We start from the raw sequence: 15,096 nt of genomic DNA, 5'->3' as shown, positions 1-15,096 counted from the left end.
ATCTTTAAAACTTTTTAAATTTATAAAAAATTACTATTTAAAATGATGATTTTTTTTCATTTAATAAAGAGTCAATATATACAGTCCATACTTAAAAACTACATATAGAATTTATCTTTACGGAAGTGAGTTGGTTTTGGGTTATATACCACTTCGCAATCACCAAAAACTAACCCCCAAAATTGAGGGGAGAGAGAGAGAGAGAGATTTTGATGCGTAGTCTCGTGAATCTGTTCATCCCCTGATGAGACAAGAATGCGAAATGCACTATGCCACTATCAGACAATTAACTCCAGTCATCAGCAAGAAATGTCAGGGTAGGCCTGTTCATCCGGGTTCCAACCCGGAAATCCGGGTAGACCCAAACCGGAACCCGGATTTCAAATCCGAGCCGGAATCCGGACCGGATTAGCCCGGGTCATAAACGGGCCGGAACCCGGATGAATCCGGGTTTTTCAAAACCCGGATTCCGGGTTCCGGATTAAACCCGGTTTTTTTTTTTTTTTTTTTTTTTTTTTTTTTTTTTTTTTTTTTTTTTTTTAATATAAACCCATATAAAAGCCTAAATCTATATACAATATTTTTACATGTAGCTCTGATTTTTTTATAAAAATCAAAAGAATAAATTTGATTGTGCATTTTAGAGGTTGAAAAACAAAAGAATAAACATGTAGCTATGCATGTTTCATTTGTTTGATGCAAAACATAGTCAAAGATGACCAAATACAGAGAGAAAAAAAATACTCATAAAAACATAGTCAAAACATAATATTTGTGTTCTAAAAATACTAGATGCATCTAAAAAAAAAAACCCAATATTCATCTATGCATGCATCATAATGCAATCTACTACATATTCCATTATTTGCTATATATACATTACAAAATACAAAATTACAATATATAAAATACAAAATTACAATATATAAATTACAAAATTACAATATATAAATTACAAAATCAGATGCATTTCCATCAATTATTTAATCTCCACACCAAATAGCAACTTCAAGTGATTGGACCGAAAGAGATCCTGCAAAAAACAAAAACTTGAGTAAATTCATGGGTAGACTAAGATATGGTGGTTTTCACCGACTCAACTAACTAATATCTCATATTAAGAAAAATATCTTCCAAATAAAGGGCCAAGATGAAATTTCTTCATCCAGTGGATGATTCTCATGATGCATCCCTGTAAACAAGTTATCATAGTTTGCTGGAAAACTATAAGTGAAGAAGGGGTGAAACTTTTTTGAGATAAGGAGTTCACATTTGCATTCACATTACTGCTGTGAAGCAGTCGAATGTTTAACAACTGCATTGGTAGATTGATGAGCAAAGTACTTTTGCCTTAGTTTTACATAGGGATACCCAATAAATGATAAAAAGTGGGCAGGTTTCGACAAGGAAAGTACTTCATACCACACTTGGTTGTTCTCATCCAACTCAATTGAGAAACGTTCTTCCCCAGCCTGTTTGATGACAAAATTCCAAGCCATGTATTAGTATCAGTAGTTCATCGAATTTAAGTAGAATTTAAGCAGATTTCTCATGCTAAAAGTTTATTCAAATGTTAAACAAGGTAAAAGAACTACAAGTACATGCAAGGAAATTAAATGATTCTACCTACAGAAGTAGCAAGGAAATTAAATAGTAATGTATGACAGTCTTAAAACACAAAGAGATGGTGGATGTGCTATGAAGGGTACCGCTACCAAATCCAAAAGAAGCCAAGGCCTTGCTAGCTTTTCTAGTTTCATGTACATACACAACCTCAAGAGGCATCATGATCCATGGGAGAAACTCCTTGAGGCAAACACAGAATTTGACTCCACTCTGAATGGGAGTCTTGGGATCAACAAATGCCCAATCAAGTCCAAAATGCCTGCACAAAACAGATTTCAGACACAGAATTAGCATTTCCACCCACAACTTTTCAAGGGTTCTCTACATTTGAATTGAATTAAGCTGTAGGAGATCCTCAAGTCTTTCCCTGCCTCAGACTCGAACTCAAACTGCGGGCAACAATAATAAATGACAGATAATCTCCTATATTATAAGTGCACAAAAACAAATCTAAATATTCTTGTATTAGTTGAAATGCAAGGCAGGTCACATGAAAAAGAGCAAAATAATGAAACATTTAAACATTAGAACCTGTTCCAATGAAAGGCCCATATAAATCTATGATCATGAAAATGTGCTACTGATATAAGGAAGACAAATATCTCACATGAAAAAGAGCAAAATAATGAAACATTTAAACATTTGAAAAATTATTCATCAAGTTTTGACCCAAATTTAAGGGTTTCAAGTGAAGAGTCGTCCTTTCACACGAAATCCTTAAATTCGAGTAAAAACTTTTGAAATGGCTCTTTATGGCTAACCAATTACTAGCACAAAGGAGAGCTTAAAACCTGCAAGATTAGGGAGAGACCTCCAGCTTCCATGCCCACCATTCTTGTTGATATACTCAACAAGAATCTCATCCTCCTCGGGAGTCCATGGCCCCTTTTTCAGACCCCTTTTGTCACAGCAGGGTGATCTCCCCATATATATCTCACTCCTACTTTTCACCAACACCACCACAAAATACCCACACTAAAACAAGTAACAACAGCCAAAACAAACCCCTTCTGCCTATAAGAAACAAAAAAGCAAAGAAACCCTTCTGATTCAGACACAAATACCTCAAAACACAAACACCAACAGAACCCAAATAAAGCCCCCCACCATTTTCAGATACCAAATAAAGTCCCAAGAACAAATTTTTTTTTTTCTCTAAATACCAAAGTGGGTGCTCTCCATATACCAATCTACTTGCCCTTTGCTTATATTATTATATAAATATCCATTGTGATGTGCCCATTACACACCTCTTTTACAGTTATAAATATCCTTTTATACTCGTATCAAAATGTAACTCAACTAATGGATAAGAAAAACCATTCCATCACTGACCATATGAGCCACTCTCTGTTATATAATATCTGGTTTAAGCCATAACTACTACCTAAAAGACTAAACGTCAGACTTAATTTACTACCACAAATAATTTTAATTTATATCTAATTTGAGCTATAGTTATTATATATCTAAAGGGCCAAACGTCAAGTTTTACTACTATTCAATTTATATTCTTACTCAGACTCCTAATTTTAAAATCATGAAATTCTAGCTCATACCAACTGAACTACTCCGTGGTAAGTTACGTATATACCTGTGCAATATTAAATAACGCTTCTTAATTTTATCCATTTTTTATGTCAAAAAGTGCTAACCAACGCGGCCTCCATATATTTCGGTTGCGTGTATGTGGATGTCTCTTTACACCCACTGTTTCCACCACCTTCCTCCTAGCGATCTTCATGTGATCACTGCACGCTTCCTTTCTGGCCGGGATCATCAATTTAAACAAAAATTGTTCTATTTATACAGGTACTCCTGATTTGCCTATTTCATTGATCTTCATTCATTCACTTTACGACGTACAACACTCATTCTTTCCAGTACTAGGAATGTCGGCAATTATGATAATTTCGATGCCTTCCATTTTCTTGTTCACGATTTTCCTTCATGTTCTTCCTCCAGCTATGATCCAGAGTCTGCCATTGGCACCAGCTTTGTATGTTTTTGGAGATTCCATGTTCGATAGTGGCAATAACAATTTGTTGCCCACCGTTGCCAAGGCAAATTACCTCCCCTATGGTGTCAACTTTGCCAAAGGAGTTACTGGAAGATTCACCAATGGCAAAACAGTTGCAGATTTTATAGGTATTCCAGTACGTCTCTGTGACTTTAGAGAGAGAGAGAGAGAGATGAAACGTTCGTTCTTGTTATAAATATCACTGTTCAAAGTATTTGACATAAACTTTTTTTTTTTTTTTAAATCTTCCCTTGCCTTTTAGCTGAGTTTCTAGGTCTACCTTATTCTCCACCATTCATGAGTATACGGAGATCAACACCACTTACAGGTTTGAACTATGCTTCTGGGTCCTGTGGCATTCTTCCTGAAACTGGAAACCTATTTGTACGTACGTAAGAGATTATTACTAATATGTTCTGATCAGCTTGTCACTTTCTTATATGTTTATGCTTGATTTATTCTCACTGATGCGACATATTTTAGGACCCGCATGAAAGCTTTATCATTAATCCATGATCATGCATGGTTGTTTGCAGGGAAAATGCTTGAATTTAAATGAACAGATTAATCTGTTTGAGAGGACGGTCAAGTCAGGATTAGAAAGGCAATATTTCAACATGAGCTCGAATGAGCTCTCAGATTACTTATCCAAGTCCATATTTATGTTCTCTGTAGGGAGCAACGACTACCTCACTAACTACCTTGAACCTAACGTGTATGATACAAGCAAACGTTATCCTCCTCAACCCTTCGCTCAGTTCCTCGTGGATACACTCAGCAAGGTTTTTCAAGTAATTATCTTTTTATCTCTCTACAGTACTGAGAAAAGAGATCGGTACGTCAAACTAACTAAATTAGCTGGGCATATATTCTGTCATATATATATATATATATATATGTATATATATAATATCTTTCAGTTTTACCTAATTATTTTCCGTGCATATATATATATATATTTATGTTCCCATGCGCAGAGATTATATAATTTAGGAGGCAGGAAGATAATCATGTTTGAAATCGGCCCCATTGGATGCATCCCATCAATTACAAGGAAAAAGAAGCACAACGTCGGGCAATGTGTGGAAGAAACAAATCAGATTGTGTCATTTTTTAATCAGAGACTCCCAACGTTTCTCAACAATCTTACATCCAGTCTCCATGGCTCCACCTTTATCCTTGGCCAAGCTAATTTTCTTGGCTATGATGCAATCATAAATCCTTCTAAATATGGTAACACACACTCTCTCATGACTAGATCTCTCTCTTATTAACATATAATTTAAATTTAAATTATTAAATTCATATATATATATATATTACCATCGGTTTTATCAGAATAAAGGTTCTGTAACGCTTTCTTTCCTAGATCTTCTTTTAATAGTGATTTTGGTTCAATATTAACACGTACATGAATGCAGGCTTAGAGGACTCGACCTCCCCATGTTGTACTACGTGGGCAAATGGGACTTCTGGGTGCATTCCATTTGTAACTCCCTGCCTTCATGCCTATAAAAACTTCTTTTGGGATGCCTTTCATCTTACTGAAGCTGCGTATTCTCTCATAGCAACACGATGCTTCAATGACTCAATTTGCTCCCCATTCAACATCAAGGAGCTCGTGAGAATGTAAAATGCATGTATACATGATTTTATGATAAATGTATATATATAAAAAAAAAAAAAAAATCACATAAGCATTGTTGCTAGCTAGCTAGCTATATATAGATTATAAGTTGATCAGAGATGGCCTTTATAAGAATGTAAATATATGTAAAATTAAAAGATTTATGTGTGTATATATATATATATATATGTGCACGCGCGCTCGTGGTTTGTGTATGAATGTGATAGTTAGCTAGTTTCAGCTGCTGCATGTTATACTTGATCCACCCCCGACGTATTTTGACCGATGGGCAAGGATGTCTTATGATCATCGTGTCATGCCAGGAAACTTACAAATCGATGGTTGAAATCATATATTTTTTTTTAATGAAATAGCGTATAAATATTAAAGGTACTGCTGCTTCGAGGTTCAATATTATATCTGTGATCAGTACTGACCAAGAAGCTAATGAATTAAAAATTCCCAGTTAGCCGAGGTACACTTACTAGTTAAAATATATATATTGCATTGTTTTAGAGCTGATCACCATGAAACTAGTACACTAAAAGTACTCATGATCAAAGTTAATACCATTATTATATTAATATAATATATCAATTCACAAAACTAGCTAGTGATCTACCAAAAGGCTTATGCAGCACACTTGATGTACCTACGTATAGCACTTTTATATGTGTCCTACTTAATTCTGACTTGTCTGAGAAACAAAAAAACAAAAAATAGTACTACTACTGCGAGCTTAAGCCCTTTTGACCCATCAAAAAACGAAAAAGAAAATAAATTAATCATAAAAGGTCATACCTATATAACTACTTGGGCAAAATTGTGTCATGCCTAATTAAACCTATCAATCGAGCTGCATGGCGTTTAATTTTCATTTTACTTAATGCCGCCAAGGGTCTTGATTGTTTGAGGGTGGCTTACGTCGAGCCATTTTCCCATAATCCTTGTGCATCAGGCTCACAATCTCTTTGGTTGCCTCAAGAAGTCTCTGGGTTTCATCTCTCTGCAGAGAAGTATCATATCTTTCTTGATGATCGGAGACTGTTTTGTCAGACCTTGAGGAACTCCCCAAGCTGGCAGCTTTGTTTGACAGTACTGCCTTGGCCGAGTCTCGATAGTACTGCTGATCTGGGTTGGTGTTTGGAAATTGGGCTGGCTCGATAGTAATCCTAGGAATTCCCCAGCTAGCAGACTTCGATGACTTTGGCCTTAGCATGTTCATATTATTCTGGTCATGTGAACGTGCATGAAATAAATTAAATAACGTCATGAGATCAGTGAAATACTTACAAACTCGGATTATAAACATATAACTGCATGCTGTTTAGCGAATATATATAACATGTTCATAATTTTGCAAGACCATAGCTAGGTTTATTAATAAAAGAAATGCAGATCCAAAGAAGTAGAATACTATAGCTAGGGTTTTTTGCATTGACTGCAACGTAAGTGCACAAGTTTTTATTTTCTTCGTATGAGCTAGAATAAATGTTTCTACGGAATATAAGTTATGAAAGAGAGAGAGAGACAGGAACAGATCACCTGAGCATTGATCAGTTTATCTTGTGAAAGTCCACCAGGAGAATTATCTGAAGCGTTACCGTCCTCTCCTGCATTCAGACAACAAATATTCATAACGAGCGAGGAAGTTTCGCCTCATCTCCCGCAATCATCAACAGATTGTAAAGAACAAAGTAGAGTTTCGTGACCTCAACAAAGACCTTTGCAAGCATCAAAACAAAACATCATAATTTTTCGATTGCGTACAAGTATTACATTTACACCACATGATACATATATTTTCATCAGGACTAAATATTAATTAAGACAAAGAAAGGAAGCTTAAAATTAAGGTTTTGATGCTTTTCAATTATGTTTTGGAAGGTGGCGTTTTGGCCCCTGATAATCAGCTGTGAAAGCCACAAAACCAGATGCTTTGTGCTTCTTAGGAGCATCACTTTTACCCCACAATTTACATTTTACTTTGAAATCGGCCCCCTTCAGTACTTCAAGGTCAAGTATTCCATCAGAATGAGTTGCACCTGAAATCTCTGAAGTCCGTCCATTCAGTCCATGATCTTCTCTTTCGATCTCTTCACTCAACAGTACTTTTTGCACTGCCATTTTCCTTCCCCCATGCCATATTTTCCCCAAACCAGCACCATTAACACCATCAGCAGGCACTCCCTGTTCAAACTTTTATGCCTCAGTTAATCAAATTTTACGAAAGATAATACGTATTCAGCTATTAAAATTCATGGAATAAGAAACCTAATATCTATCCAAAAAATAAAAGCAGATCAACTTGTAATTAATTAAATAACAAGCCTTGCCTTTGAAACTGCAACATTATTTTCCTTTGCTGCAAAGTACCCTTCCTCTCCTACACTCATATGGGGAGGGTCATAAGATTCATAACACAACCCATCTCAAAACCCATATTGTAGTTTAATTTGCTACATTTGAACAAAAATATTAATGGAGAAAAAATGTTCTCTACCTTGTTGAGCATATGCAGAAGACTCCCTAAGGAGAGGCATAACAAAGAGAAGCCCGAGTACGAAGCTTGTAAACCTTAAGTGAACCATATTTGAGTAATTTCTTTCCTTCTATATATTGGGTATGCTTGTTGTTCAACAAAACAGAGATAGGAAATTTGGAGAACATGGTGTAGGTTTTATAGAGATTTCAAAGTCAAGTCAAACCTAACTAGGGTTCCATCACCAGGTCGCCCAAAATAGTACTCCTGGGTATATGCAACAACCTGGGGAATCTCAAAACAGACAAATAAATAAATTGGCACACACCTAGATAATTAGTGAGAGAGAGAGGGAACAATGCTCTTAGCTTCAAAAGTTTGAACGTGGTTTCCGTGGTTTTTTTAAACTAAAAACAGAGAGAATTAAGAATAATATTTGTATATTTGGTATAAACTTGGTTTTCTTTAGAGTCATTGCATGCATTGATACCATGCACCACACTCAGACGTTGTTATATATATGATCTGTTTAATTTTCAATCCAATATCATAAATATATATATAGGAATATATTATTCCTATTATATTCCTATATATATATATATGATTAGGATGATTCATGTACTACGTACAAATAAGAAAACCCTCGTTGATCTTTTGAGGGTCGATTGGGAGAAGTAGTACTCCTAATTTCTTATTTCTGCCCACTCGTGCTAGCTAGCTAGCTACTCAATGGTCCTGGTCCCCAATATATGCATGGTGGCCCGACTCTTTTTATTGGTATATATACCCTAGCTAGCTGCATGTGTTCAAGAGAGTAATTAATTATATATAATTTAACAAATTAAAATCTAAAATATTTAATTAATTAGCCAGTCTCAATATATATTAATATAAGATATCCTCCAGCTACCATAACTAATTATCATATCAATCGTTATGCTGATCATCATCTATCTGCTACATATATATATATAGTAAGTTTTTTATTACAGAAAAATAATTAAACCTTTTTTTATAGTACTTGCGTACATGTGGTATTGAATTTTGAGACTTCATATATAGATCAGCTAGGTTGTCACACTTAATTTCAAGCTGCTCAACTAACTTACTTTGAATTATTTATAAATATTTAAACTAATCACTGCAACATATATACCATGCATGCAGCTGCTTGTAAATTAATCTAGTTAATCGTCAATCCTGGCAAAGATCCGCGCGAGTCAGAGATTCGGTCCTGATCATGACTCATGCATTTTAATATTTATTAATTAGATTAATTAATTATAGTAGAAGTACTACTGATCATCATGTGTAATATATATATTCATGGAATTTATAATTAGCTAGTCAATATATAGCTACTCCTAAAAAAAGTAATTAATTTAGGATATAACTTAATTGATCAGAAGCTCATGTGTTCGTACGTACTCAGTGCTACCTAGCTGTAGACGTAGTCCTTAAGATCATGCTGAAGAAATGTGAACAAAAGACTAGTACTTAATTCTAAGCTGGAAATTTCCTGACATTTTACAAGACTAGTCAACGAGTTTTTGATAGTAATACATACATATATATATATATATATACCCACTAAGTTAGAATTACGTGTAAAGTATATTTATCTAGTTGAATTGAATAAGTTTTTTTATAAAAATAAAAAAAAAATACTTGATTAATGAATAATTTAATGCATAGAGACAAGAAAAGTAAACTTTAGCAAATATTTTTAGATAATATAAGTATAATAATTACATATTTAGATATATTAGAAAACAAAGATATTAGTTCAAATTAAAGTCAAGATATATTAGAATAACGTAGATAAATAAGAATAACATCATTGTCAGCATAATAAATACTACCACTATACAAAATTAAAAAACGCATAAAATTTGAATTCTTTTAAAAATTTGGACTATAAATCCAAATCATGTGTTTTGATATAATTTTTTTTTTTTTATCTTGACATATTGGAACATATCTTGTTTAAATTTGAGTGTTTTTCTTTGCAAGGTTTTTTTTCCCGTTTTATACTTGTTGTTCTTTATTACTTTTTTTTCTACATATCTAAATATTTATACTTAGATTAAAATCATAGTATTTTAGGAAAATGTGTCATGAGGGTGTGAGTTTGAGGGGTAGGTAGAGAGATAGATATTGGAGAATGTGAGAGAGGTTTGAGATGAGAAGAAAGAGGGAATTGAGAATGAGAGAGAAGTATAAAAAGATAATTGTAAAACAAGAAAGTAATAGAATTAACAGAAAAAAAAAAGTTACTGCTACTTATTATAATATAATATATATATGCACTGTTTATGATCATAATCCCGGCCACAAATCCAGACTCCATGGGCAACAAATTAATTAAACTATATAGAAATTAATTAATCTCGTACTGATTAACTGGATGGGAGGGGATCGATCAGGGTAATTGTGATCATCAATTGGCCGGAAGGCATAAATATTCCCGATCGATCGAAGATAGTGCAGCATGGGCATATTGCATGAGCATATCTGCATCAAATTAGGAGCCCTTGGACGATTCGCCCAAGGGCATGCAAGTGATTATGCATAGATTTACTAAATTATGTCACCCTTCGGACATTAACTTTAAAAAATATAATAAAGAAAAAATAATTTATTTAAGGCGGCATATATTAAACTTGGAGCCTGAGTGTTAAAAGAGTTTAGAACACGAGGACGTGACCTCCAACTTGATGCTAGCTAGTGGTTGCTCCTTGAGAAAAGGAACGTCGACAAGGACCAAGGTCGGTTCGACCGCTCACGGGAAAAAGCAAAAAAGGCTGAAATTAATTAACTGACAGCTCTATGATCTTTCCCTCATAAATATATATAGTTAATAATTATGTGTCAGATAATTTACATGAGTTAAGTTGATCATTTTGAAAAATTACAACTGCTTGAAATGTCTCTTTGTAATCGTAATGGGCATTTTATGATCGTATATGGTAGGGGTGCTACCCGTCCCCGCCCATGCGGGAGGATGTTTTTTGTCCCCGTTCCTACATGGACGAGGGTGGGGTACCCCGTTCGGGAGCGGGGGTGGATCTCCCTTGTCCGCCCCCCACCTCCCCATTGGGTTATTGAAAAAGCTTGTCAGCCTAACCATCGCCAGTGGCAATCTCACGAGGAGACTTCTTGTGGAAATGGCAAACCTCACGTCACTCAAGGTACTCAACATCTCCAACAACGTCTTCAACTGAAACTTTCTCGAAAAAATAACTCTCAAAATGACGGATCTCGAGATTATCGACACTTACAACAATAACTTCTCCGAATCGTTGCCGGCAGAGTTTGTGAACTTGAAAATGTTCAAGCACCTAAGTCTCAGAGGCAAATTCTTCTCTGGTCCGATTCTGGAGATTTACGTCGACATTTAGAGCCTCGAGTACTTGCGCCTAAACGGCAACTCACATACGAGGCAGGGACCACCCCATATCACCCCCGCCCACGACCCAAAATATGGGCGAGAGAAACCCCGCCCTAGTGTGGCTGGGCAAGGTAATCCGCCCCGCCACACGGGGGTGGGGTGGGGTAGCCCACCCTCGCTGCCTACCCCTACTATATGGTAACAAAAATGTGATTGGAAGGTCTCCCAGTTAATTAAAAGCTCAAAAGGTAAGCCTATATAAAGAATGTCTATCCCGACTGGACGATCCCTAGGCCTGCTAAGGTTACCTGGCTCAAAAGTTAAGGCTAATTTATAACCACATTCAAGCAGAAAACCCAAGGGCAAAGATGAAAGGGACTTATCGCTCCAGTACTCTCCTACGAACCCTAGCAACTGAGAATCTGTGCAGGCAAGTGAGAGGTAAATACGTGGACCCCTTGATATCCTGACAACAAGCATATAGGAGTCTAATGACGTGTACCCATGAGATAAGGAGGTCAGGAAGCCATGCCACATTAATGACTCCTATTCCAAGACTCAACGTTGTATTAATTGAGCCACCTCAAGAGCCTCGTCACATTAAAGGATCATGACTAAGTGAATAGTTGAGGGGACATATACTCCTTGAAGCAGGGTATGTGCAGTTCCTCCTTAGAAATCTAGTATAATAACCGATCCTCATGAACATACAAAGATCAACTCTCTTTAATTCTTCTACACTCTTATAAAAACTATAAAGTAAATATTAACTTAAGCATAGAAAGCTGATCTCCAGCCTCCTCCAAGGCTCGCAACTCTCTATATTTTTCTAAGTGGGCAGATAATAGATCGATGACCCAAATTGCTAGAATCAAGCTCAAAGATGTACAAAGTACGGTATTAACTGTCATAAAAATCTTGTTTGTTTTATATATATTCCATAAAAAAAAACCTATAACATATCTAAGATACGATATCAAGTAATATAAATTTGTTAATTTAAATTTTTTTAGATTTTTTCAGGACTATATCTCTTAACTTATTGTTTTGAGTGTTAATTATTTACTTTTATCTTTCCGGCCCACCCAACCCATCATGCGTAAGAAGCAAATAAGATGATAGATAACACGAGTAGTGATCAAATTGACACGTGGATACAGAAAGCATGCATGGCTCATTTACCGAGGTTGTCTTTTGATTTAGGAGTAATCATAAATATTATGTGTACTAATCTTTCACTGAGCATGCAGATAATCAGTACGATTATTTGTTCTCTTGAGCGAGAAAAAATGATAGTACCAGGCTGTTTCCAGTTCTCGGCTCCCGCTGGGAGTTATTGTGTACATTTTTATTTTTTGATTTTTGATTTATTTTATAATTAAGAAATTACTTTTTAATGATGTTATAAATTTTTTTAAAAAACTATTTAAAAGTGTTTAAAAAATATATTAAAAAAATAGCAATTATGCCTAACAGTAACTCGTTGGGAGCGGTGGACGTAGTACCGTCCAAATACATATCAACTTCAAAGTGAGAAAATGATAGTCCTATCATTCCCAGCTCTTGTTGACCGGGAGTAGAGGTGAGTTCGGTTCAGTCCGGAGAGGTTTTATGGACCAGATCAGACCGGATCAATTCGTTACGTCTAGGATTTTCTCACCTTAGACCGAACCGAACTCTTTAAGGGTCGGGATGATCCGGACCCATTCGGTCCGGTCGGTCCATTCAGTCCACGGTAGACTTTTTTTTTTTTTTAATCTTATGACATTTTGTTTAATACTTTTGTAATTATATTGTGATATATTTAATATATATATAGTATACTATTATATATATTAATATATATTAGTAATATGCTAATACTATCTATTAGTATATAGTAAATTAGTAATAGTTATTAACTTATTTGCCAGTACTAATAATATACTAGTACTAATACTATAACTAATAACTATATGTAATAATAGTACTACTATATGTAATATACTAGTATTACTATATCTCTTCAAATACCACACATTTATTAATACTATATGTCATACTATATTAAATAATAATAATACTCTTATTACTAATACTATATATAGTTATATTAAATACTATATTACTAATACTCTATGCAGTTATAAACTTATAGTGATTTAATACTAACATATTACATATTAAGTTAACTATACTAATACATTATAAATTTATACATATATGATATATTATAATTTATACCATAACTCTTATAATATGTTAATATATTAATATATACTAGTATTATATATTATAGTTAATAATTATACATTAAATAGTATAATAATACATTGATACTAAATATAAAAAATTATAAACTTAAAATGATTTAGTTATTATGAATTTACGATTAATATAACTATATAATAGTATTTATATTAGACTATTAGTAATTTAGTATAGCTATATTATATTAGTAATATTAGTTATGTTAAATCAATCAGTTAATATAACTATTTTCTACATTATATAATAATATTAGTATTAGTTATAGCCATATAGCCTATATTAGACTTAAGAGTCTTAGACTATATAATAGACTAACAATATTAGTAGAACTGTATAGCTATATATTAATACTAACTATAGTGAAAAGTATAACTATATAATAGTATTAATAGTAGACTAATAGTATAGTTATATATTAATATTAGTTATATTGTTATAGTGATTTAGTATATTATAATTTATACTATAACTCTTATAATATGTTAATATATTAATATATAGTAGTACTATATATTATAGTTATACATTAAATAATATAATAATACATTCATACTAAAAATATATAGTTATACTTATAGTGATTTAGCTATATATTAGTATTAGTATTACTTATATTATTTAATATATTATAATATTAGACTATTAGTATTATTATTTTAATACCATATTAGACTATTAGTATTAGTATAGATATTAGTATTAGTATATAATTATAAATATTAGTATTAGTAAAATATTATATAATTAATTTATAAAATTATTTATATAAATTATATATATTTTTTATTTATTTTATTCGGTTTGGTCCCGTCCCGAAACTCCTTCGGTTCAAAAATGGCCGGTCCGGACAGACTGATAGTCACCCCTAGCTGGGAGATACTGCTAACTATTTTTTTTTTAAAATTTCATAATTAAATAAGTATTTTTTAAATGATGTTGTGAATTTTTTAAAAATATATATATATTTAAAAGTATTAAAAATATATATTTAAAAGTATTAATTTTTCTTGGTATAAATATTTTTTTTTTTTACAATCTAGGTTGCAGCTTTAATTGGTCCAAAGTTTATAGAAATTTATGATTTTTAATTTTAGGATGGGACTTTACATTATAATTATATTCGTTGTGTGATGTGCAGCTTTTTTTTGGTTTGCATGTTGTCTTAGATGATTCAAGTTTTGATCTTGGGTTTTTTTTTTTTCCCTTTAAATGATCCAATTTTTTTGTTTGGTTTTAGATCATGATTGAACATCCGATATTTTTTTTGTTTGGTTTTTGCAAGATGTTTGGGCTGTTTGGTTTAAGGTTTGTATTTCTCAAGTTTCTGAATCTGTAGTTTCTTATATAATTTTATATTTCCATTTTGTAATGATTTTTGCTTATTCATCTGTAGTTGCTTATATAAAGTTTGAATGCTACATTTTGGGAATGAAACATATCATCTCTTTGAATTGCTAGTTCAAAGAGAAAGTTGATATTGATTGAATTCTATGTTCATTAGCATACACTATGTATTTGCTCTTAATTTGTAGAGGACCACTTTTCGTATATGTCTATAAGGCTCTATATCTTAGTTGTAGACACATTTGAGGTGACGATCCCTTTGTATGAATTTGATCTTTGTTGGTTGGAATGATTGAAGTCATGACTTGATGCAAAAGTGGGAGTGGTTTATTAGACAAAAGTTGTGTGGTTTA

General features: G+C 33.3%; 1 protein-coding gene across 2 annotated transcripts; it reads left to right on the top strand.

Annotated features, from left to right (window-relative positions):
• The first annotated feature begins 3,454 nt into the window (after positions 1 to 3,454).
• On the top strand, positions 3,455 to 5,516 carry LOC122307090 (GDSL esterase/lipase 7-like). 2 transcript variants are annotated; one of them, XM_043119711.1, is made up of 5 exons: positions 3,455 to 3,774; positions 3,909 to 4,030; positions 4,183 to 4,437; positions 4,624 to 4,879; positions 5,068 to 5,516. In XM_043119711.1, exons 1-5 carry the CDS (start codon positions 3,519 to 3,521, stop codon positions 5,277 to 5,279), a joined length of 1,101 nt encoding a protein of 366 aa, XP_042975645.1. In that variant the 5' UTR covers positions 3,455 to 3,518; the 3' UTR covers positions 5,280 to 5,516. The 2 variants fall into 2 exon arrangements, with proteins under 2 accessions (XP_042975645.1, XP_042975646.1); XM_043119712.1 differs by having other exon boundaries at positions 3,909 to 4,034; positions 4,322 to 4,437.
• Positions 5,517 to 15,096: the final 9,580 nt, after the last annotated feature.

The sequence above is a fragment of the Carya illinoinensis genome, chromosome 4, assembly GCF_018687715.1.
Source record: "Carya illinoinensis cultivar Pawnee chromosome 4, C.illinoinensisPawnee_v1, whole genome shotgun sequence".
Taxonomy (NCBI): domain Eukaryota; kingdom Viridiplantae; phylum Streptophyta; class Magnoliopsida; order Fagales; family Juglandaceae; genus Carya; species Carya illinoinensis.
Note: the sequence above shows the minus strand (reverse complement) of the source record. Positions and strands in the feature narration are given on the sequence as shown.